General features: G+C 47.4%; 1 protein-coding gene across 4 annotated transcripts in view; it reads right to left on the bottom strand.

The window, feature by feature from the left end:
• The window catches only part of NELL2 (neural EGFL like 2), an 871,367-nt gene that overhangs the window by 5,408 nt on the left and 840,185 nt on the right, over positions 1-25,774 (bottom strand). For all 4 annotated transcript variants that reach the window (XM_069628010.1, XM_069628008.1, XM_069628011.1 and 1 more), the window contains one exon: positions 13,705-13,929. In XM_069628010.1, coding sequence (XP_069484111.1) covers positions 13,705-13,929 — 225 coding nt within the window. The remainder of the gene's footprint in view (positions 1-13,704; positions 13,930-25,774) is intronic.

Raw genomic sequence — 25,774 nt, 5'->3', positions numbered from 1 at the left:
GGGCATTTGTTCAAATCTTGAAATGAGTGCATCCCACAGGGCGATTTACAGAGAACACCTGTTTGCACAAGACATGCGTGACATAATCGGACAGCGTGGACTTATCACACTGTAAAATCATGAAAAGTACTCTATGGTCATGAGAAATGGCATGTGCTAAAAAGCTAGGACTTGTAAATCATTAACCGAGGGCTCTGTTTCTGCATATTATTATGAATGACTAAGAGCGGAGTGCTAGCAGACCCTCAATCCCAAGGCTCCTGCGACGAGAGGATATGGAACACTGCACGCAGACTACCGACGCGGTAAAGTACCTGTGAGTCCACTTACACTGGATCTGCAAATCAACTTGCTGACCAAGCCATACCTTGTTCACCAGAGATTGGTCAAGCAAACTATCTCCATTGATCGGCTGGGACTGGATTATGTTAAATAGAGAAACATGCTGAAAGACTACAGTGATTGCAGAATGCGGCTGCCAGGCTGCTCGGTGTAGTCCAGAAGGAACATACCATTCCTGCACAAAAAGCTCCACACTGGATGCCAGACTGGCACACTATCCACACTGATGGACCCTGCATCATCCTGGGCCTTTCCAAGGCAGGTGACCAGAATTGATCCCAAGTAAAATCATATCATACCAACCTATCCGGCCAGTTAAATCAAGCAACACATCTCCTCTCAAGATGCCCATGTTGAAAAAGAAATGCCAAGGAGGCACCTTGTTTGCAATTCTCATAACCAAACAGTGGCCAAAACTAAAGGCAACACTATGGTTTAATGGCGGATAGCAAACAAAATGGAGGACCAATCATCAAACAAGACGAAGCCTAGCTGGAAGCCACTGGCAGGTGGAGGCAATGCACTCTCACACACACATACATGCACACTCATGCACAATCACACTCACTTTCTCATAACGTAGACACTCAACTTTTCACTACAAGAATGCACGTCTTGTGCATGGTGCACCGGCATCTTACTCTCGCTGTAAACCTTGAGTTATACACAATTTGTGTGACCTTCGTCTCAACCTTTGCTTTCCACGCCCTCCTCTCTAAGAGTTTTCTTTGTTGGCTATACAGGTAATTTACTAGCCATATATGTCACTGGTTAAAATATATCGATATTCACTCAAACAGTATGCAACAATGCTGTATGTGCTGTTGCAAACGTGCCACTCTATATCTAAATTCTGAATAAACATTTAAAGAAAACATTGCTCATGGGAATAAAAAGATAACAATGGGGGTCATTATGACTTTCCTGGTGCGGAAATAACATGCCAGTCATTCTGTTTACCGGCAGGTTACCACACCGGCAAAGTACAAGTTTGCCGGTGGGGCCCCTGATTTACCTCCAGCCAAGAGACAGAGATAAACCGGTCGCCTTACTGGTAATACCGGCAATCCTCCCCATGGCGTCCAATCGGACTCCATGGAATGGGGATTTAAAATTGTTGCGAGCACTCAAAATCCGGCGGTAATATTGCCTGACCCAGTGCCAGTGACAGTAATACAGTTTACCGGCGGGATACCACCAAACTTGTAATGTCTCTATGTAAGGTATAAGGGGTAATTTAGCGGTGGGAAGGCAAATGAGGTACATGGTGGCCTGCGTGCAATTTTCCATGTCCTCTGGTCTACTGGGATCCCCCAGTAGAAAAAAAGAACAAAAAAGGGGTAGTGTCGCCATCGGTTTGAATGCAGGGCTTACTCACACAGATGCAGCTACCCCATGAAAGACACATTGGCCCTCATTACGACCCTGGCGGAAATCGAAAAACGATGGCGGAAATGCAATACCGCCATCGAATACCGCTCGGTGCGATTATGACCCGTCACCGTAAAGTACGATGCCATTAGCGACACCGTAGTGAACGCCAACGCTAACTGCACCAAGTACGCGCGCGCGCGCCATGCCAAACCGTAAATACCACCATGGCGCAACGGTACGCAAATTCCGACCCTAGCGGACATGTACCTAACGCCATCAAGCACGGCGGAAAGTACCATTCCGCCATGGTGAGAAGTACGGCATCGCGAATCAACCGTAAACGGCCCCACTGAGTGCCTGTACACCGCTCCCTGGCCACATTGTACAACTCCCCGTAGGTGCAATGAAGTCACAATGCAACCAGTGAAATGTACAAGTCACCCATGCATGCCAACGAACAAAAGAATCTCAAGAGGGGCCAATGGGAGCTGCAGGGCACAGATGGCACGAATACAGAAGCCATTCCAATGGACATGACCTCAGTCTCCCACCAAGAAACGCACGCAAACACAGGCACCTGTGACCAGCAATATTCCGAAAATCACATCATTCCACCAGTCCACCTGGCTGACCGGCATCTGTTACACAAAACCTAATCCCCCGCCCCTGAGCATGACATCATTCAAACAGTCATATTGGCAGCCCTCATCCCTGACCTCACTGGGCTTCGTAGGCAAACGCGCCCAGCACAGTACCACGCAACTATATTCCGAAGCTGGAACACAATGCAGATCTCCTCACAATACATCGCTCCCCAAATAGGAATATGCCACATCACTTGCAGAGAAGAACGCTACACGGCCCATATCAGAATAGAAATTTAATGCACAACAAATTCACCAAGCCCATACAGCCATTAGGCCATGAACTCCAAAACACATTTCACCATTGTGGGCTGCATCCGCAAGAAATGACCAGCTACTTCTTGTGTGACGCCCTGTTCCTTCATGGTACACAGGGCCACATTCTCGTACGAAAAGGCAACATGGAAGCGCACAGAACCGCAGGGCCGTCCCAATGGGGAGGCACTAGTCCAGCTGAAAGGCCGAAATGTTGCTCCGAGCCACTAGTACTGCGTAAGGGCATGTGGCCCATTGGCGATCGTCCCATAAGATCGTAATGCTGCTCCACTGATTAACACGAAGCAGCAGGTGTCGGGAGTAAAAGCCATCTGCAGGAGTGGCATACAGATGGCAGTGGCAAAAGGGGAAGAGATACCTGTCAACCAAAAGAAAAGAAAAAGAATAGAATGGCCATCAGAACTACATTCGAACAACTCACTTCAATGATCACACTAAATCCACAGCCATATGCATGCTAGCCCACTCCAAAGGATCATCACCACCCAAAAACCACTTGCGACTCATAACTATCTATATCGAGGTGAAAACACCATCACAAACGAGTGTACCTGTGCATGCGTCTGTGAAAACAGAATCCATCAGATGGGATTGGTAACGTGCATGGACACAAGTGTCTGAAGGCGCGTCGAGACAGGGAGGGCTCAACAAGGCCAGATAGACGATGGTCCCACTATGGCAGCCCTGCATCACATAGCGCAGGGGAGGCGGACAGATTCCAAGAAGCCCTGTACATGGCAAACACTGTATCAAATCATCTGTCCATGCATCCATTCATCATTCCCTCATCCCGTAATGATAACGCCTGTTTCCATACTCACATAACATGTGAGAATTCCATTGAGTCTGTGCGTTATGCAGCCTGCAAAATCCACTGTGCCCCAGCCCGTAATTCCAGTGTTGTGAAGTAACATGTATTTGGGAACGTCCGGCCTCATCGTCCACTTCGCTATTGCGCATCCCAAACTATTCATAGCAATAATTGCATCCTCGCCATGGCCCCTGTCCCAAGGACATTGAACAATAGAACGTTATATTTGCAGTCAGACCTGTGGGCATCTCCTCGCCGCTAGCTGATAACCGAAAGCGCCGCCCTTCGAATTCCTCATTTGCAACATCACGTCGAAAAGGCATCTGTGGCCGCTTGAAATCACAAATTAATCCATCGAGTGCGGCTGTGTGTGAAAATGGCAACTGCCTTCACTCACAAATGGGACGCCCCGCCCGTCGTTGCAACTCGGTACAGTGATGCATGAGGGTCCACCGTTACTCGAGTACTACGTTCCACTGACCCTTCACAAGTCTGTTCGCGACTGCTAAGATAGTATGTGAAACAATGGGACCATAGCCGAATGAACATATCAACCAATTTTACACGGCCATCGGGTACAAATACATGATTGTAATAGCAAGATGCCATTCCTCGAATTGCAGCGTTGTGTGCGGGACGTGCTCGGCCAAAGGGGAGAGCAGCTTGCTTGCACAGGTGGAATGAATCACCACAGGTGGAGGCCATACAGCCTGAAAACACATAAATTGCACACCCAGTCTCCTCTCACAACCACACCCACTCCGAAATGCTACCGGCAGGACTAGCTATGTTGGCCCTGGGGGACCTGATAGCACTGCAAGTACTCCAACTTCAAGAAGAAGACGAACACCAACTACAACCGGCCGCACGGAGGAGACGCAGGAGGAGGAGGAGGGCAAGGCAGGGCCAGCAAGGGCCGCCAGCACAGCCACTACCACCACGCAGGCAGCCCGCAATCCCACGCCTCCGAGCACATCCGTTCAACCTCACTGATGAGCAGATCCACACCCTCTACCGTTTGGACCGGGACACCATAGCCGCCATTGTGGACATGACACAGGCTGACCTTGTCAGCATGATAGATAGCCCAACCGCCATCCCACCCCTACTGAAGGTGGTGTCTGTACTCCACTTCCTGGCCACAGGCACCTACCAGCACACAGTCGGACAGTTGCATGGCATTTCTCAGCCACTGTTCTCACGGACACTATTGCAAGTGCTCGATGCCCTCCTGCAGCACGCAGACGACTACATCTCTCTACCACGCTCGGAGCAGGAAACTACCAACACAAAAGTGGGATTGCATGCACTTGGCGGCATACCGGGTTGCCTTGGTGCCATCGACTGCACCCATGTGGAATTGGTCGTCCCACATGCCATGGAGGCCCAGTACCGCAACCGAAAACAATTTCATTCTCTGAATGTACAAATGGTGTGTGACTCCAACAGGATCATTACACATTGTTGTGCCCGATTCCCTGGATCAACCCATGATTCTATGGTCTTGAGGAACTCAACAATACCACGCTACATGGAGCGACACGCAGGGTACAGATCCTGGCTACTCGGTGAGTCTCATTTCATGCATGATGATGTGGGGTATGTGATGCGGCAATGACCTGGCAGGAAGGGGGGGGGTGCGTTCGTAGCAATGGCATTCCACATAATTCGTTTATCGTCCACATACAGGTGATGCCGGATATCCACTGAAGAGATGGCTCCTCACACCAGTCCGGAACCCACGGGACCAGCATGAGGAGGACTACAACCATGCCCACTCACGTACCCGTGTAGTCATTGAACAGGCATTCGGCCTACTGAAGACTCGTTTCCGGTGCCTCAGCAGGTCTGGCGGGGCACTCCTGTACCGCCATGAGAAGGTTGCAAAGATGGTGATGGCATGTGTCATGCTACACAACATGTGCGTACGTAGAAATGTGCCCATGCCCCCTGATGCAGAACTGCAAGCACCTGAAGATGGTCATGATGAGGGTGGGGATGTGGCAGCACCTCAAGGAGTCCGCGAGGCACAGGAGGGCCGTGACATTCGTCAGCATCTCATTGATGCATGCTTCTAGCACTCACGCCTGGTGGCTGATACATGGACACGGGACTCGTGGCACTGTGTGTGTCTGGTACATGCACAATATGGACTGTACGCCTATGATGGCCTAGTACACAAAGATCATTGTCCACACATCTCATTGGTTGATCGTGCATTGTTTATGGCATATGTGATATCATGTTGAACACCCTATCGACCCGCCACCCAAGTGAGCCCAACACACCCCCTCCACCCTCCTACCTCCCCCCCGAACACCAGTGTCCAAAGATGCACATTGTCAGTGGGCAGTCGCTATTGCAAGCCCCCTCTGCGGGTATCAGGGGCACCCCTGCCTGTGGAGCGCAGGTTCCTCCCAGATCTACGTTGGGGGCTGCCCTGGACGGAACTTGCAACGGATGATGTCTCTGCCTGCTCACGTCCATGCATGTCCCTAAGGGTTTGTGAGAGCTCAGTGAGCACACGGCGCACTGCGGCAAGTTCGGCACATACGTCTTTGGACGTCGCATGCAGTTCCCCCCTCAGGCTCTCGGTGCTTCTCTCCATTTGGACTCTCAGGCTCTCGGTGCTACTCTCCATTTGGACTCTCAGGCTCTCGGTGCTACTCTCCATTTGTGCCCTTAGTGTCTCTGTACTTCTCTCCATTTCTGCCCTGAGTGTCTCAGTTGATGTTTCTATGTCTGCCTTAGTGCCCCCACATTCATCGGCATGGTCCTTGAGGAGCATGGCCAGTTGCTGCTGTTGCACGATTAACTGGTCGAGGGACTGTTGCCTCTGCTGGGCCATGGCCATTTGCGGTGGTGTCACAGAGTGGCTGTTCGCCTCATGTTGCCCTGCCACAGGGCTTGTGGGGGATGGCCAGTCGTCGTCTTGTGGGTGCCCCTGCGTGGTATCCTCATGGTGTACGGGATGGAACAGACAGGGGGATTGGGACAGGTCATGGATGGATCTGACTTCGACATCCCCGTCTTCTGTGTCGGAGCATGCTGCCATTAATGGGGTGTCACCTATGGTGCTGCTGCCACCAGAGGCAGTGCCTTCTGTGGCATCCATTGGGGGGACCTGTGGTGCTGCTGTTGTGGGCATGCTGGCTGCTGGGGTGCATGTTGATGTTCCCTCCTCTGTGCTGCCACTTGATTTGTGCTGCTGCCGTGTCTTGATGCGTGCAGCTGAGGTGGAGGGTCTTTGGCCGTTGGTCTTGGCCCTCTTTGCAGGTGTGCTGGTAGGGGTGTCCTGAAGCTCGTCGTTTGGATCGGACCCTGTGGTGGAGTAAAGGAGGGCGAGCGTTATTAATGGGTCTGTGGGAATTGGAATGGCAATGTATCACATGCATTGGGGTGGTACCTGAGGGTGATTTGGGTCGGGGCCTTGGAGGTGCTTTCATTTGTGTGTGGAGTGAGGGTGCAGTTGTTTGGCAGCCTGCAGTTAGGGTGTGCCTGCTGCACGTGTAGTGGGTGTTTTTGGGGTTTTTAATTATTTATGTATTTATTGTGAGTTTTAAAGTGCGCTATCAGGCCAATGTGTGTGGACGTTCTCCTGGCCATGTGTTACTGTTGCGCTATGTGGACACATGTGATTCACATGATTGGACATTGTGGATTTGGCATGGTTTTATTTGGCCCACCTACCGGATTCTCCGGATGTCTGCACTCCTTTCTCCATCCCTCCGACTCCCTCTATGCTCTCCATTCCTATGGTGGAGGCACAGATTTCTTCCCAGGGGGTCAACTTGATGGGTGATTCCGATCCTCACCCGGTGGCTGTGGCAATGTTGCGGTTGGCAGAAAGTATGCTACGGACGCGTATCCGCAGGTCGTCCCATCGCTTTCTGCATTGCTGTGGGTTGCGGGGTGCGGTCCCCACCGCACTTACCCGCTGTGCCACCAGGGCCCATATGGCCTTCTTGTTCGCAAGTGCCGTCCTGGTCATTTGCGTGGAGAAGACGGCGGCGGCATTCTTCTGGAGGGTCTCTGTAAGCACAGTGAGTTCCTCACGGGAGAAGTGGACCTGCCGCTTGCGGTCGCACGCTTTCTTCGCTACTTTTCCCATTTTTCTTGGTTTCACTAGGGTGGATGACGGGTTGGGATGTGTCTCAGGGTAGTGTTTTTAGTGGTTGTGTGGATTTTGTGGTTTTATAGGTGTACGGCGTGTTGTTTCCCGTTCCGGGCCCATGTTTTTACTTCCGTTTCCGTATATTTACGGTCACCGTACTTTCCGGTTGGCGCTCACTGTGGTGTCCGTTAAGATGAGTGGCGGTATTGCACCTAGGGCGCCGTACGGCGGCGGTGTGGGCCGTTTTGGGGTCATTTCCGCCATCGCGGACTTTGCACTTCCGCCATGCCGTGGTGCTCGTGCCCGATGGGTCGGAATGGGCCGCACTTTGCTCCATCGTGCAATGGCGGAAACGCTATTTACGCTGTGGCGGTCCGGTCAGTCACTTTCCGCCAGGGTCGTAATGAGGGCCATTATATCTTACCTTCCTATCAGTTGCACAGCCCCAAAAAATATAAGAGCTGTTTTGCTTGAATAGTACCTTCCTTTGCTTTATTTAAAGCTGCCTGAACTGGAACCCTAGCGCCATGACGACATGAACAATTTGGAATTCTGCCCCAGCCTGTTCCTCCTTTCTGGTTGGCTAAAAGCTTCTATAAAATGCATGTGTAAAATAAAATTCTAAGGAATATCACTCATTGTTAGAGGGAAAAAAGGTCTGAAATACTGGCAACCATTAAGAATAAATCACTGTAAATTTTGGTCAATTTTATGACATTAACAGTTAGATAAAATAGAGGCGTGAAATCTAAATGGCGCCTTCCCTTGAGCTACTGATTAAATATTTAAAATACTAACATTGAGTAATTGCTTCCTCAATTACTTTGCGTGCAGCCAATAATGAAGCGCGGTGTCTGCACGCCTGGGTACGCAGGAGTCGTTTGCAAAGGCAAGTGCTTTGGTTAATGGATTAAGGAATATTTAATCTGGTCTGGTGTATTTTCCTTCATCTTTATTTGCCTCTGAAACTCTGTATAAGTGACTGAGAACATCATCTGACAGTGTTTTCTTAAAATCCCATCTTGGAGAGGAGGCAACATGTTGAGGTTACTGTTTGCCTGGTGGAGAGAGAGTTTTAATCCCAATTGCCAGCTTAGGGTCTCAAATGGGATAAACTCTGTACCTCCGCCTCGACGGAGTGCCCTGTGTAGCCGGTGGGCCCAGGATGTTCCAGTTCCTCTTCCGTGTTGTTTCTTCACAGGAAGAATACAGGTACTCCAGCTTTGACGTTGCGTGATAAGGCCATCTTTTTACAGTCAAGATGGTGGATGACTAGTTCTGGACACTGTGAGAACCCTGAGGGTATTTTCACTCCTAGACCCCTTGGATCCTCTGCACATGTGGCCAGGAAAAAGCCATTGCGACAATCTGTGACCTTTGGGAGTGTAGATGTGAAGGCCCCTGCCTGCTGGAGGGCTCTAAGTGGATGTCACTAGAGGATCCTCCCCATAACTTCCCTGGTGAGGACCCTCAACCCCCTGAGTCAACTCTCGCCATGTCCAGGGGCCACTCACCCATAATGAGCACCGTGTCTTGGCCCCCTCTCACCCAGCTTCTGCCTACCTTAAGCACTTGCCTTGGCACACCCTCTGCCCTGGAAACTCGCACTTTCCACCTATGGCGGCACCAGGCTGTGTAGCACTTTTCTTACCTTGCAGTTCATCTATGTTTTAGCCACGAGCACAGACACCTCAGCACCTACCCTGCTTCCCTCTTCCTTGCTGCACTTGCACATACTAATACTCAGAAGGCATAGTAGGTTTGTACTTCCCTTCCCCCCACTGTTTTTTACTGTTTGTGTATTCTCTGTATTTGTATACACTTCAATCCCATGTTGCCTCCCTGTTGCCCTGTGTGCGCTTTGAAACAGGATTTATTTGCTGTATGAGCACCTAACAAGCGATCAATAAATAAATATGGAGACACCAGCCCAGTAAAATACGAGCACTCACTCAGCTGTTTTACTTCCCCAGCCTTGCATGGCTCACTGGAAATTCTGGCTGGGACCTGCACGCCTGTATGTGTAAGGAGCCACTCCTGCACCTCCTCGCACATACAGACAGAGCAGGCTGGATTGGGGGTCTCCAGACCCACGCTTAGGCCCCTTGCACGCACGTGCAGGAACCAGGAAACTTCCTGATTCTTGTTCATGCAACAGGGGCTGGAGCACTGGAACCTCCGGACCCGCGGCAGAAGGTAAGTTTGTTTATGTTAATTTTTTTTAAATTTAAATTATGTGTACGGATGCATGCATGCTTGTGTTGTTAGGTGAATGTATGATGATGGATGCTGGTGTGAAGGAGAGAGTGCTTTCTGTGTGTGTGTTGTGTACGTGTGTGTTTGTATGCTCATTTATTTAGTATTTAAATGAGAGTGCATGATGGGTGCTCGTGTGAATGAAACAGAGTGCTTGCTGTGTGTATGTTGTGTAAATGTGTGTGTTTGTATGTTTATTATTTAAATATGTGTATGGATGCATATATGCTTGTGTTATAAGTGAATGCATGATGGGTGCTCGTGACTGTGAATGAGACAGCAAATTCCTGCTGTGGGTATGTTGTGTAAGTGTGTGTGTGTGTGTGTGTGTGTGTGTGTGCTGGTCCAAGATGATTTTGGCGAGTGGGGGGTAGGAGGTTTGTACAACAAAGACATTTTTAAAATGCCTTTGTTGCACAAACCTCTCCCCACCGGCCAAAATCAACTCTCTGTCTGAGGTGCTGTGGGACCCAGGAGACAGGGATGGTATTTTTGTACTGGACATCTATGATAGATGTCTAGTAAAAAATACAATACCTGCCTTCCTGCCCCCCCCCCCACCCCCCAGTGCCTTGCATACACACATAATCACTTTGATTGTGTGTGTGTGTTTGGCGCTGCGAGGCCCAGGGGACAGGCGTCTTATTTTTTTACTGGGCTTCTATGATAGATGGCCAGTAAAAAAACATGCCTTACCCAAGTGCCCCTCAGAGCCTCACAATCACACAAAATCACATTCAACATTATTGTGATTATGTCTGACAGCAAGGCGCTGGAACAGCATGGAGCAGGCATGGTGTTTTTTATTGTGCATGGTTGATAAATAAAGCATGATAAGTGTTATTATGAAGCAAGACTGGCCTTTGTTATGCAACCAGTCTAGCCATTTCTTACTGAAGCATGACATTTTGCATTGGGCATCTTTGATGACGCAAGCAGGATCAGTGGTATTATTCTTACTGTGGCATGACATTTTGTATTAGGCACCTTTGGTAAAACAAGCATAAGTGTTATTATGTAGCTAGGCTGGCATTTCAATGCAGCCAGTTCAGTCATTTTGTATTGTGGTGTGGCATTTAGCATTGGGCATCGTTGGTAAAGCAAGCATGATAAGGGTTATTGTGAAACAGGACTGTCACTTTTATGCACTTAGTCTAGCCATTTCCTATTGCGGTATGACATTTTGTAATGGGCATCTTTGATAAAGAAAGTATGTTAAGTGGTATTATGTAGCTCGACTGGCTTTTTAATACAGCCAGCTTGGACATGTTCTCATAATTTGGCATGCATTTATAATGGTAAAGCCAACTGCAGTGTGTTCTTGTGTGGGGATACTGCCATATATTGACAGAACAAACATGGACATGTTTTATTATAGTATCATTACTGGCATTATGCACAAAGCAAACATTAGCATGTTCTTATATGAGTATAATAGGGTATATTGGGGCAGTCAGCTTGGAAATGTATCGGCAGAGCCAGTGTCAAAATGTTTTATACTGGCACACATTTTGGGTAAAAGACATCATAAAAATGTGTTGGAGAAATGCTCCTGTGCACTGTTGGTGACTTGCATCTATTGGATTTTTTTCATGAGTTACCCTACAAACCCCCCCCAATCCCTCCGAATCACCCTTGAGTGGTGTGGGCTCCTTCGCTACACTCAGTCATATCAGGGACAAATATTGATGCCCCTCCAGTTAAAAAAATTCACCAGCCGCCACTGACAAGTCCCACAAAACAAGGCAGAGGAGTGTCCACGTGCTCATGCAAAATGCTTTCAGCACATTGAGCAGGCCTTCCGCTACTTGATCATCTCAACCACGGCTCAGCCTTTCATCTCGCAATGGAAACGAGAGTCATTGCCCGGCTGCGAGGAGTGCACATTGCTCAGAGGATCACTGCCCGCTACGACGCCGAGCTTCAAAATCAATGATCCTCTTAAGTGCATGATACAGGAGGTTTGGAAGATTATATCTGTCATGGCCAAGACAAGTCACCTTGTTTGGCACCAATTGTCAGCAGCCGCACAGTAGCGGTGGCTTGGGCGGCTATTAAGCACTCTTGTGCAAGACTTGCCTTTGGCAATAAAATTGCTAGAATAATGGGCGCGTCAGCTCAATCTTTTATGCTGCTGTTTGTCAAAAATGGATTCAAGTGCTGCTTTTATGTTACAGAGGAAAATATTATAAAAACTAGAGGTTGTATTTATGATGGGCGAAGGGGGAAGTTCAAAAGTCTTTGAAGTCTGTGTGCATAAACTATCTCTCCGGTATATTCCTGATCCTGTAGGGTATATATTCAACATCTCAAGCATTCTGCCTTCTCTTGACAAATGGAAGATCATGTCACGTGCTCATAAGAAAGAAATTGTCTGTGTTTGTGAAATTTCATAAGAGGTTTCACATTGATTGAAAGTGATCCCATAGTCAGATTCCAGTCTTCATTCAATTGGCAGCAACAGGGAGAGGTGCACTAACATGCCTTGTCTTTCCTACTCATTTCCAACCCTCACTATAGAACATATTGTAATATTGTGTTATGGTCTCTGACGACACATTTAGAGCAAAAATAGGCATGACATAAAACCTATAGTGTACACTTTCCAAAAGGGAATTGAAATGGGTTTATCCCATCAGGAATTGTTTTCTCGCGACCCCATTGCCAGAGTAAATTAGGAACAATGTAGCGAAGCTTAACATGTAAAAGTGCGGATTAAATTAGGCATTGTGTTCATTCATCAAGTCTCGGGAGGATAGCTCAGGGGCAACGTGCTCGCCTTGGAAGCAAGATGATGCGGAGCAACACAGGTTCGATCCCAGGGTCCGCGCTTAGAAACCTCTGGGTATTAAGCACGTTGTAAATAACCAATTAAATTGCATGTATCTGGATGAAATGAGTGGCGTACAGAGGTGGACTATAAAATAAAGTATGAATAAATGATAAAAAATTAAAAGATAAAGTGCTTGATAAATGCAACAATGGCAGCCACGCCCAAACAAAAGCATCGCATCTGTATAACAGGGTTACAAGGCCGAGCATGATCAACAACAGGCAGACGCAGAGCTTCAAATATTATTAATTCACAATATTTATGGGTCGGGCCAAATTTGTAACGCAAAAAGCTTAAGAGATTGTTCCGCAACAAGATGGCTTCTCCTTGAGCTCAAACGTTTGTGGATGAAAAAGTCTCAATCAGTAATCAGTTATTTATAACGCGCTTAATACCCAAAGGTTTGGAAGCATGGACCTGGGGATTGATGTGTTGTTCCGCATCGTCTTGCTTCCAACACGAGCACGTTGCCCCTGAGCTATCCTCCCGAATCCAGGCTCCCTTCCCGTAGAGGAGGTGGTAGTCACAGCCACTCGCCATCTAGTGGATATTTCAATGTCCCAATGTTTCTCTATTGTCTCCTGGTTCCGCCAGCTCTCGTCATTTACTCCCCGTCCTCGATGCTGCTGGAGAGCCCTCCTAGGGCACACGAGGTGCACGTGCACCTGCACCCTAGACCACCCAAAGGGCAGGGTTTGGGATGTGGTAGAGGCCGTCAAATCCCCAGAGCTTCTACCATGGTACCCCTATTCTGCCTCTCTCTGCTGTCCCTTGACAGTTGCCTTCAAGTCCCAGAGTCCGGACTTTTTCCCCAAAAGCCAACCTCCACTTACTCCTTGACAATCTTGTGCTTAAGGGGGCGGCAGGGGGCTCCATATATTCTCCTACTTCCTTCTCCACTTTTTGTTCTTTCTCTATTTGTGATCATGAAAACTTGAGGGATTTAATTTTCTACTCAATTTAAGATTGTATTGAGTACTAACATGTACATCCATTTACATTTCTTTTGTGATACTGTTGCCAAGAAGGCAGGGCGTGCTTAAGTGGTCCTTACCTTGCATTGGCAGAGGGTACACTCCGTGCCGTGCTTAATCCACGACGATCCTGTGAAGCGCACTGCGTTGATCTCGTCCACGCACGTCTTGGTGATGTCATTACGTATGGTGTCTGCTTGGCACGGGTCGATGACGCAGCGCGGGCAGCACTCCCCCTCGTGCAAGACGCTGAACTCGCATTCCACCGTCGGGCATGGCAGCGGCCAGCAGTCCACCTCCCCTTGCTAAAAAATAATGGACAGAAAAATGTACATTAACAGTGTGAAGCACGTGAAGTGTGACTTATTAAATGCTTTCTGTGCTGATTCTAATTCTAAACTATTTACCAGAATAGTCAACACATAAAGATGGGTTATACGGTTAAGCATATGCCGAACAGATATTTCCTACATGTCTACGCTTTTGATTTTTTTTATTTTTTTTTAAGAGGATTTATTTTGCCTCAACTAGTACCTCGCAATATTGGCATCAACATGTTATATATTATTTTATTTTACATTTATTTTAATATCTATTTTTTTTAACTGCACCAATTATTTTCAAAGATAAACACATTTCAAGAAGTATATTTTAAATCGACAGTGGTGCAGTCAGAGGTCGCTGAACATGCTACCCTTACTTGTTAAAAATATAACATTGCCTATTAACAAGTACACATTTATAATAAAATAGTAATATTCTGTAAACTTGAAAATTGAAGAGGTGGTATGGAGAGACTGGATGCTGCAGAGACCATTTTATCGAGCTCTTCTGGCACATCTGTTTACAGAGTTTTGGTGTTTTTGTATCGATTTAACCATTTGTGCTAAGACTATTTCAGTTTGTGTATAACCAGCATGTTATGTTATGCAATATTTATATGATATGATGGGTTATTTATAACGCGCTTAATTCTCAGAGGTTTCTAAGCGCGGACTCGGGGATCAAACCTGTGTTGCTCTCCGTCGTCATGCTTCCAAGGCGAGGCCGTTGCCCCTGAGCTATCCGCCCATCACCACTGTAATGGTGTTAGGGTGCCTGGCCTTGTCTGAAAGGTGGCATATTATTACCCTGACTCGGTTTTCATCAGACCTTTGTCTGATGAAAGGAAAGGGAGGCTTTTGGAGGAGGGGATGAAGATAAATTTGACAATAGAATGACCAGAATCGGAGTGGAAACCAATTGGGATGAGTGGGAGGAGATTTGATTGTCGTAGTAGGGATGCATGTTTCGCAAATGTGGTAAGTTATTGGTAAGCATGGCTGCAGGATTCAGGAGAGTACAGCCCGGATTAGAGTAGAGTTTTATTGTGATGGCAATATCTAGAACTGACGCAGGATGGTACGAGATGTGTTTCGATGGTGAGTAATTGCGTGATGGACTTGAGAGGTGCTCAAGCAGGCACTAGTAGTGCAGAGGCTTTCACTATGAAAGAAACAATTCCTGTATTAAGGGAGAGCACTGGGTTTGCCAAGCCAGCTAACAGGAATGTTGGTGGCCAGAGTTGGCCTTTTATAGAAGTATGCTTTTGCAGAACATGGCATAAGTGGTGGGAGAGGGAAAGCGGAGACATGGTGGACTTGTGTACAGTAATATTAGCTTCTGCAAGCTATGAGCAAGGTATAATTCCCTGCCACTTAAAACAATGACATTCATAACAAAACTCAAGCTAGGAAGACAACTCCAGTCCTAAGAGGGAGGAACTCCATGACGCACTGGATTCACAACAGCACCATGCTCCAGATCAGCAGAGAGCAACCGCAGGGCGAGTTGCCTTCTCATTAATGCTCATTCCTTGCAACAGCGAATACAGGGTAGGGCCTGAGCGGGCAAGGCCCACCCATTATCTGTAAATGCCCACTCAGCAGCGCTGTGTGGCCCTTTACAGATGTTCATGTCCCTGCGGTGGACCCAACTACATTAGCTTCAGGCCCCACGTGTTAGACAATCCTGGCTACGCCTCTGATTCCGTGTCCAAATGACTACAGCATCTATTAATTACTCCTATAATATGTAGGTTCCAGACTGAGAAGTGTGTGAACGGCTGACAGCGGGAAGCAGGTAAATGGTGACGCAAGGTGTGCTTTTGCAGGGTTACCAGATGACTCAACTGCAATGCCATCGGGGAGAGAATTATTCATCGATGGGGTTTACATAATCACCCCCATTTATTCAGAGAGCTGTGGACTGTATACACATCACCTGAAAACCAATCACTCTAGTACATTATATTACAATGGTTTGTATATTTAAATGTGCAGCACTGGGTGCCCAGTGACATGGAGTATAATATGACATAGGGAATGTTTACATTTTTTAGAAAACTACACATAAACACCACAGAAACTTGTGAAGTGATCCCTGACCATGGAGACGTGGTATGTGCAATTCTTCTCAATAATATCATGGGGTGCCACCAGGTGCTCATGATTGTTATCATTTCTGTATTTACACTGTATTTACACCTTGTAAATACCCTTTTTCGTTTTGGCTACCTGTAAACCAAAACTACTGCATTGGAGTACAGATAAGAGGGAGATGAGCCTTATTGGTGTTGTTTGGTTCCACCCATTACCTGATCCACACCACACACGTCCTGGGAGGGGAGGAGGATAGCTCAGGGGCAACGTGCTCGGCTTGGAAGCAAGACGACACAGAGCAACACAGGTTCAATCCCTGGGGCCGTGCTTAGGAACCTCTGGGTATTAAGCGTGTATAAATAACCTATCATATGTCTTTAAGCTAGCTCTTTCAAGCAGTTGCATCAAACTTTGTGCTGTGTTATTTCTAAGGCGTCTTAGGAAAGCTAATTACTTAATTGCAGCAGTAAATTGGCTAGTGGTGCCTCTACATCATAGGAACGAAGGGAGTACATAATTTATGTTGTCTGCCCCTTCTCCACCACTATACCGCAAGTGCGAGAGATGCTACTCACTAAGACAACCCTACCAACCTTATCCTAGAGCGATCGATGAAGAAATGGATTTGCAAGCTCTAGCAGGCATGAACATGCTGTAACCAAAGATGACTAGAGAAAGTCACATCACTGCTGTAACTGCTGTAACTGGCATTTGTAAGCAGACTAGACAGGAAGCAGATATGCACTCAACATGAAGATACACACATGCTAGGTCAAACTTGCATTTAGACATGAAGAATGTTACCTGTACCAATAGACACTAGAAAACATATCACAATCAATGCACACGCTGAAGCGCAAGGCAAATGAGCTACATGCTAAGCTTGCTTAATGTAGAAATGCAACTGTAACAAGTGGCCATTTTGGATACCTTGGTTAGACTTTTTGGATACCGACGGTTAGATTTGCTGAATTAGCTGAAAATACAAACCCGAGCAGGCCAGACAATAGCTGCACAACTACTGCCAAGGTTACTGTAGAAAAGGGAGGTTTGAACTAGCACTGAGGAGAACAGAAGATAACAATGCCCAAGCGTAAAACACATTTCTCTAAGATTAAGCAAAGTAACAAACACCCTTTGAAAGCCAGGTGCTCATTAATTAAGGTTTAATATTGGAAGAAAAGTAACTCTAACAAGTCTCTAGTGGCCAGGAAGGGTAAGGACACCCATATTAATAATGGCTAACATCCTAGTAAATGTCGAGCAGAATAACTCAAAACGTGGTCTCCTCACACGTGGCTTGTAGTTGAGGAACATTAGCTATTAACTCCAGGCACAGGTAGGCTGAGGCCTTCTCTCCCCTCAAGTTCTCAGAACAAAGATGCCAGACAAAGCCAAGTTCAAAGCTAAAGTCCTGACTCATGGCCTAGGAAATCAGAGATGGTGTCTTATAATTAGTAAAAGCAGCACCTTGAAGCCGCTCCGCCCGCCACTATTGTTGCTCATGTGCTGATGACCTGCCAAGTAGTCAAGGTTGGTAAAGCCAGTGCCAACCAACCACCATTTCCAAATGTCAAGCCTGAGGACGTGATCGTAGAGACTTTTGGTGTTTACTGCTATTCCTGTGTTATTTGGATTATTAATAAAACAGGCCTTTGTCTGTTACCTTGACTCTTCAGTTTTTGGGTGCAGGATTTCCTGGCCTATCTGTTCCGCTTGGACTGGGGATTTCCAGTCCTGCATTACAAACATTTGTTGGTAGTACCGCTATACCTACCCCATGCCTATGCAAGAGCCAAAACCTTTGGCTTTTCCAGTGCACGCTTAACTAGGTAAACCATAGACTCCTGAATTCTGTGCCGAATGGTTTAATTTTCCATTCCACCTGCATAAGAAAATATGTGCCTGGTACCTCACAAGTCACATTTTTTATTTTAATCTGATTAACGATGTTACGGGTTGACATATCCATATGAGCACATACATAAAACCAATGAGCGGCCCTCAAGAATGCTATCCACAGAAGCTATCTCACTATTGAGCATCTGGGAGTTTTTCCACTCATGCTTGAATTTGCCAAATACCCACTGAAGTGTTCCCATGGTGACATATCTTACTCCATGTCAGCAATTACAAAAATGTTTAATAATTTGCATGCAGATAATTTCTCTAGTAACTACATTCTTTCATCCTTTTACATTCAATTAATTCTCAGGGGAATTGCCTAACGTTAGGGAGGACTGCACTAGAAGTATCACCCACATCTGCAAACTCCTTCGAAATGTATGACTTGTCTCTGGCAATGCAGATCCTTATATCCACACAGTTTAACAGAAACCTCTGGGTATTAAGCGCCTTATAAATAACCTATCATATCATATCTATCATCCCACTCCCACACCAAGAGCCCTGAAGAAACCCTCTGCGGAAAAATATAACACTTATTTGTTTTCTAAACCTCATCCAGCAAGTAGGATTAATTCAACTCTCACAACTGAAATAGAGTGGAATCAAAATTTAATTTATGTGCAAAAGTTTCATTTCAGTAGTTCTCTGGACCTGGATTGTCATTAACAATGTTTCATATATCACATCTTTTTTTTGCCCGCGAAACGCGACGTGTCTTGCAACCAAATAAAACGACTATTAGTACCCCGGTCTAATGGGCTGGGGTACTAATGGCAAATATCCCCTCTCCAGGGGTCATTACTGCATCAGGTAATGCCCCCGGGGCCTTCGTTCAGGCACTCGATACACTCAGGACTGTAACTATGGGGCCCGGGGGCATTACCTGATGCGATAATGCCTACACCTTCGCCTCGGGGTTTATTGCCTAAGTCTACTCAACCAATTCCGTGCATCACTGTGCATGATAACTCCTTCTTTTGCTCTTCAGAACATTTTGGGCTTTCACCCTGCTTCCCATAATGCAGTGTTGCCTTAGAGTACTTCAGGGTTCTCACTTCAACTCCCAGAGTGCAGCCTTAATCTGCTCTACTAAATATATATCTCATATATGAAACACTCTGGGGTTTACACTCCAATTCTCAGAATGCATTATTTTCTAAGGATTTATCACTCTGTGAATGCTTTGAGATGTTCACCCCAGTTCCTCGAATACAACATGTTCTTACTTTGTTCAAATCCCTTTCTCTAATTCCCACAATGCAGCTGTGTATTTGTCCAGCTGTCTTTAGCACAATTAGAATGCCAGAATGCTGTTTTCTTGCCATCACATTGAAACACCCACTTGCGGGACAACCTTTGTGGTTTTTCAATGCCTCTCCTGCTGCTTGGACTTCGCCATGCGCCTTGTAGCATCTCTCTCTCTCACTAGCTCACCAGCAGTGAGTCGCTCACAGCATCTCTTATGGTGTCTCGGCTCTTCGGCAAGGGCTTGCCACTCATGGCGTCACTCCATCGGACCACCAGTTTGTATTTTGCAGACTCTGTTGTGGCGTCGTACTGGTGTAAGGTGTGTGAGAAACCTGAAGGTGTCTCCCTGACTAGTCCCCGGGGATCTGTCATCCATGTGTCCAGAAAACCGCCATTGCTATTGAATCCAGTTCCTGGGGGTGGATCAGTGAGGGAGGATCACATGGATGGGGAGTCCTCGGGGGAGTAGAAGTAGGGCACCGATGGGTGAGATGCTGTATCCCCCTTCATATGATACTTTTTCCCAAACCTACCACGTAGGATATGCAAACACTTTACCCCCTTCCCCCCTCCTTTCCGGCACGAACACTTTCGCATATTACGAAGGACGAAGGACTAACACTCGAGCCATTTACCTGACATGTCCCAACAACAGGGTCAGGCAAAGTCAGGCAATTGACCAGAACCACAAACACCTGAAAGCTCTTTCCCTTCCCCACAGGGATAAAAGGTGGAGCATGAGAGCACAAGACCAGCAAGGCAAACCACACGTTAAGAGGGCTAACTCAGAACAGCAGTTCAAGAGGAGGGGAAAGACGGCATCAAACAAGAGGGTGACAAGGAGAGAAGCGACCTTGCCCTTTCCGACTAAGGCCCGTGAAATCTGCGCAGAAGGAATTGTAAGACTGCAAACAATAACCAGCGTGTGTTGCAGAAGACGTCAACGGTACACAGGACCCTCTTCCACTGATAACCAAGCCAGGGAGAGACACTTGTCTCCTTGGAACCAACTTTGACTCCAGAGAGAATAAACCCAAGCGGTTCATCACAGCCGGTGAGTGGAGGGGAGAGTTGATAAGAAACCAAACTGTGTTGAACGAAAAGTAGCAAATCGCTAATTGAACTGTGAAAGGTTCCAAAGAACTGTTGATCGAAAAGGGGGAAAACCAGCAACAGAGGAGTCCGGCACCACGTGGGTGCCAAATCAGGAAACTCTGAGCGATTGCCCATTTGTTGAAACTACCATTACCACAAGACCTTGGGAAAGGCGAGAAGGGGGTCAAATTGGTCTTACAGGGGTCTTCTAAAATCCTCTGTATAGTTGAAAGTCTTTAACCAACAGATGATTGTGAAGCGAAGGGAAGTGAATCCTGCATCGTAACATTTGAATGAAAAAGGTACGATTGACAAGATTGGCAAGAGTGAACCCGAAAGAGGGATGCCGATAAAGAACGGGTGAAGTCTAAAGTCCCGAAATACAGTGTGTTGACAAGAGTGAACCCGGCCGAGAGATGTCCACAGTGAACTGTTTGAAAAGAGATTAAGATTCAGGAATGTCACCAACAAAATTGCATTGAAAGCCATAGTGAACCTGATCGAGGGAGGCGTACAGTTGAGTAGGAACTGAACCTGTAAGAGGGGGATCCAAGGGTGAGAAGCCAACACCCACCGACCCGTGAATGCAACAAAGAAAAGATCAAGAGGGAAAGCCTTTGAGTGCATACCATGCCAGAGTGAACCCGACAAAGAGAAACTGATATTCGAGATGGGTTTGAGCCCAGAAGAGGGAGAACCAGGGGTGACGAGCTATCACCCAAATAAAATCAGAGAAGAACTCTAGAACTTTTATTAAATCTTTGTTTTGATACTTTGAAACTGTCAGACCCTCGAAAGCAAGAAACACAGCTATTGGAGGTCCTGGTATCACTAAGGAACTTTCTAGGGATCTGCGCCCAGAAGAGGGGGATCCAAGGGTGAAAAGCATCACCCAACGAGCAAGCAGAAAGCAACTTTTGGTTATTATTTTGAATACATCAGGTCCACGGCGGCAAGAGACTTTTTGTAGAAAAGAGACTTTAACCACCGAAGGCCCTGCTAGCCGAAAGTGGAACTGTCGGCTCGTGCTGTGAAAGCTTGAGCGTGTGCTGTGCTCCGGAATCCTACCTTGTCCTGTGCTTAATACATGGGGAAGGGAGACCCCAACCACCGCATCCTGATTTATTATTTGTAAACACTTCCTTCTTTCTTAAGATCATTATCCCACACTACTTTTGTATTTAGCGTAAGGATTTGGCAGTAGGTTTTCTTAGTATAGGCCCTTTTATTTTGACAAGATTCCACTCGGACTGCCTTATTATTATTTGATGGTTGAAGCTTGTTCCCAGCTTAGATTTCGGTTTAGATTAGGGTTTTTTCCAAACTACCTTCCAAGTTTAATAAACACCCTTGAACTGTGACCACTTGCATCTTTACTGTTGCCACCATGAGTTCCTTACAGGTGGCACGTCTATCCCAGTGTTTCTCCCCAGAGTAGCACCCATCTTGTATCTTAAAGAATCTCTCTCTACAGCAAGACCTCTTCTGCCCTCCCTCGCGGTTACTGTTGTTGCTTCATGCACGTAATGTTCCCTATCTCTCTCAACTCCCGTGCCCCACCCGGGTCTCTCTTCCTTTACCCGAATAAGTCCTTCTTTTATTGTGACTCTCCTAGGATCCAGTCAGTCTATCACAGACGTAAAGCTCAGGTGTATGCAGAATGTATTTTACATAGCATCTAGCATATGGATGGTTACCGTTAGCTGTTAGGTGTGTGTGAGGGTGTAGGAGTAAAAGATGGACACAAGGGTGGCCTGTTGATTGGCAATAACAAAACAAGTGGGGTTGGAGGTAATCCTAACTACCCCTACCTCTAAGAGGGTTTTCCCTGCCTGCAAATGAAACTGTCTGTGTCCGAATGTCCAAAGTAAAGTTTGCCGCCGTCCTGTGTCCAAATCCTATCCTGTCCCTCACAAGCTAAACTCAACAACAGGTGAAAAGGGAAATGTCTCTTTGACTGCCGACCTGCAGCCCGGCCTTCTAGTACAAAACAAAAGTTACAATCAGGTTTATAAAAGTAAACAAAAGTTCCACAAGACTCAACGGTCTGATTCCATTTCCCCTGAGTTTTTCCACTTCCCAAGACTGCCTCTATTTATTCAGTGGTCAGGATGAGTCTTTGTCTTTACTTAATAAACCTGGCTCCCAGACCCTGCGGCAGGGAAGATTGGCCTGACACCTTTTTCAAGCTGTCTTGAAGATCCCAGCCCCTTGCTGGGCAGACCCAACTTCCAGATACCGCGATGATAAAGAAAAGCCTGGTTCTCTCTCCCAAGCTGTGCTGAGGGTCCGGGGCCCTTTTCTCAGTACCCCCTTCTTGGTCCACTCTCCTGCCAAGCAGGGTACTCAATGTTCTTGTTCACTCCGTTTTCTCTCTCTGAGTTCACTTCCACCCACTGCTTTGGTTTACCCTCCAGCCAAGGTCTCTTAGTGTCACTTGTACATGAGAAGGCCATCAGACATTTGATTCCTCTTTTACAGTCAATTAAAGACGTGCTCCATCACTCACTACTCACACAACCCCTTCTGCCCCCTTGACCATCCCCATGCACCATCCCATAACAACACCTAACCAGACACCTCTGTATCACCCACCACCATGCCTCAATCCTTCCTGCCTTCTGCTACCACCCAAACCGCCCAACCCACGCCACTACTGAGTCGAAGACCTGCGACGGCCCTCTCTTCCCAGTCCCTAGCCACCCATGGCCCTCTACGCACCCTATACAATATCCCCCCTGACAGCCTTCGTCCCTCCTACTACACTGATCATCCCAATCGACCTTCTCCCCACCACCATCAACAACCCTCCGATGACCCCGACCAGCCCAGCCCAGCCACCCCTCGACACCCTGGTAAAGACCGCCCCCTGTAACTCTCACATATTCATGTGCCTCCTCTTCAATGCCCGCTACGTAGCCAAGAACAAACACAGTGGGCCTCATTACGAGTGCAGCTGTAAGGGGTTAACGGCACCAGTAAGGATGCCGGTGCTGTTAACCCCTTACTGCTGCATTCCGAGGTCCCTTAGCGGGTCTCACTGAGGCCGGCTGGTTTTACCAGCCGTACTTAGCGGGAGCCACTATACAACCAGGGAGCTAATAACGGGCCTGCTATTTGCGGGACTGTTATTAGTTCCTTACCCATTGAGCCCTATGGGGGCTCGAATGGGAATGGGGAATGGTTTTCAGAATGGGGACTTACTGGGTCCTCCAAGGTTGGAATGACCCGGTAAGTCCCCATACTGAGAACCCCGACCCGGTATGTGGTATGGGGGCAGCCATGGCACTAATAGCACCATGGCTAGCTCCATACTCGTAATGAGGCCCAGTATCTTTGATCTCTTAACCGCTGAGAACCCTGATCTTATCTTCATCACTGAAACCTGGATCTCGGACGACCTCAAGCCTATCGCTCACAAAGCATTCCCATATAACTACTCACTCATCACCCAGAACAGACCTTCCAGAGGAGGTGGATTAGCAATCCTGCACAAACCTCATATCTCTATCACCTCCACTGAAACGCAACCCAGCACAGCTAACTGCGAATCCCTCCTAGTCAAACTCTCTCTCTTGCCTACTCTCTCACACATCTTCCTACTCATCTACAGGCCCCCGGGCTACGACAGACTCTTCGTCAACAGTCTATGCGACTCACTAGCAGCCATTCTAATTAACGACCCAGCACTCACCCTACTGGCAGACTATAACATCTGGTTCGACCTCCCCAACAACTCCATGACTGTACCACTGGTCGACAGTAGAGTCACTCAACCTCACTGAGCATGTCAGAGGACCAACACATACTGCTGGCCACACCCTCTACACCATTTTCAGCTCTTATCACCTCATCTCCACGCCCATCCCCAACCCCTCATCTGGACAGACCACTCTCTCTGCCATACCTTTCTCCATCCTCACACCACCGCCACCCCCCAAGCCACCCTCTACCCCTAAATATCAGTTCAAGTGCTGGAACAAGGTCAAGGTACTACCGGACCTGGCTGAGGCCCTCCTAAGTGCCCTCACATCCCTCCCTACCACAGCTAGACCCTTACCCATAGAGCTCTTCAACTCCTGGCTAAACAACTCCCTCTTCCCCCAGCCCCCTCCAAGTCTGCTCCCTCCCATACAGGACCTACTCCCAAATGGTTCACCCCCTCCCCCTGTTCAGACTCTAAAAACACATAACTGCTCCCTTGAGCGCAAATGGTGAGTTTCCAGAACCCTGCAAAGCAAATCAGTACTCGCCCACTACCAGAGAAACTACAAATCCGAGATCCGAAAGGCCAAACAATCCTATTATAATAAAAGGATCCTGAACTGCTGTAGCAGTAGCAAAGAGCTCCACAGGATCATCATTGAATTCCTGAACCCGCCCTGCACCGCAGCCCCTACTGAGTCCTCACAAACGCTCTAAAACGCCCTGTCTGAACACTTCAACAAAACTGCCCTAGACAGGACGGCCACCCCCAATGCCAAACTCTACCTCTTGTCTACCCGATCTACACTTGCTCTACCAGACTCCCCTCGCCCCCCCGAGAACCATTATTTCTGCTCTTTCATCTCGAGCGAGGAGTTCACAAAACTACTATCAGTCAGCTCACTCTCCGTTTCAATCCGCGCCACAGAACAAAATCCATGCTGATCTATTTCTCGGATGACCTTAAAGTGACGGCAGACTTAGAAGGATGCATGGCTCTTATTCTTCTTGACCTCTCAGCAGCGTTTGACACCATTAACCACATGATCCTCCTTGACAGACTGCACTCCTTAGGAATACATGACTCAACTCTTTCCTGGATTGCCTCATTCCTCTCTAATAGACAGCAAATCTCCTCTCTTTCCTCTCTGGTGCACGCCCAGTAAACACTGGAGTGCCCCAAGGCGTCTGCCTCTCACCGCTTCTCTTCAACCTTTACTTGACCCTTTTGCCCAGGACCATCCGCTCGCACAACACCACTTTCTATAGCTATGTGGGTGACACATAAATCATCCTGAGAATTCCTAAATCGACCACCTACCCCAACCCTGACCTAGCAGCATGTCTCTCAGACAGTCTACCTGGGCTAATCACATCCCAGCCTTAAACTGACTTGATCATATTTAAGTGTATCTGGTTGTAACAGAGTTGTGATGCCACCGGTTGTTGTGTGCTTAACAAATCTAAATACAAAAATAAATAACTAAATTAGCTGCTGGATGACGACTAACTATCTCCTTCTGGACCCAGGTAAAACAGAGATCATGGTATGCAGAAAATCTGCTCTCTTCTCCCAACCGACTCCATGGCTACCCTCACTCGGCCTCCCCGTGCAACCACCACCAATGTCAGAAACCTTGGCTGCACAATGGAATGGGACCTAACCATGTCTCACCACATTAACAATACATCCAAAGCCTGTCATTTTCACCTTAGGCTCCCCAAGCGTATCTTCCCTTCCCTTACTTTCCCAAACGGACAGGCTGCAATTATG

Source organism: Ambystoma mexicanum, chromosome 12 (genome assembly GCF_040938575.1).
Source record: "Ambystoma mexicanum isolate Mex_15411 chromosome 12, UKY_AmexF1_1, whole genome shotgun sequence".
NCBI lineage: Eukaryota > Metazoa > Chordata > Amphibia > Caudata > Ambystomatidae > Ambystoma > Ambystoma mexicanum.
The sequence above is the reverse complement of the archived record's forward strand: the minus strand, read 5'-3'. Positions and strand labels throughout refer to the sequence as shown.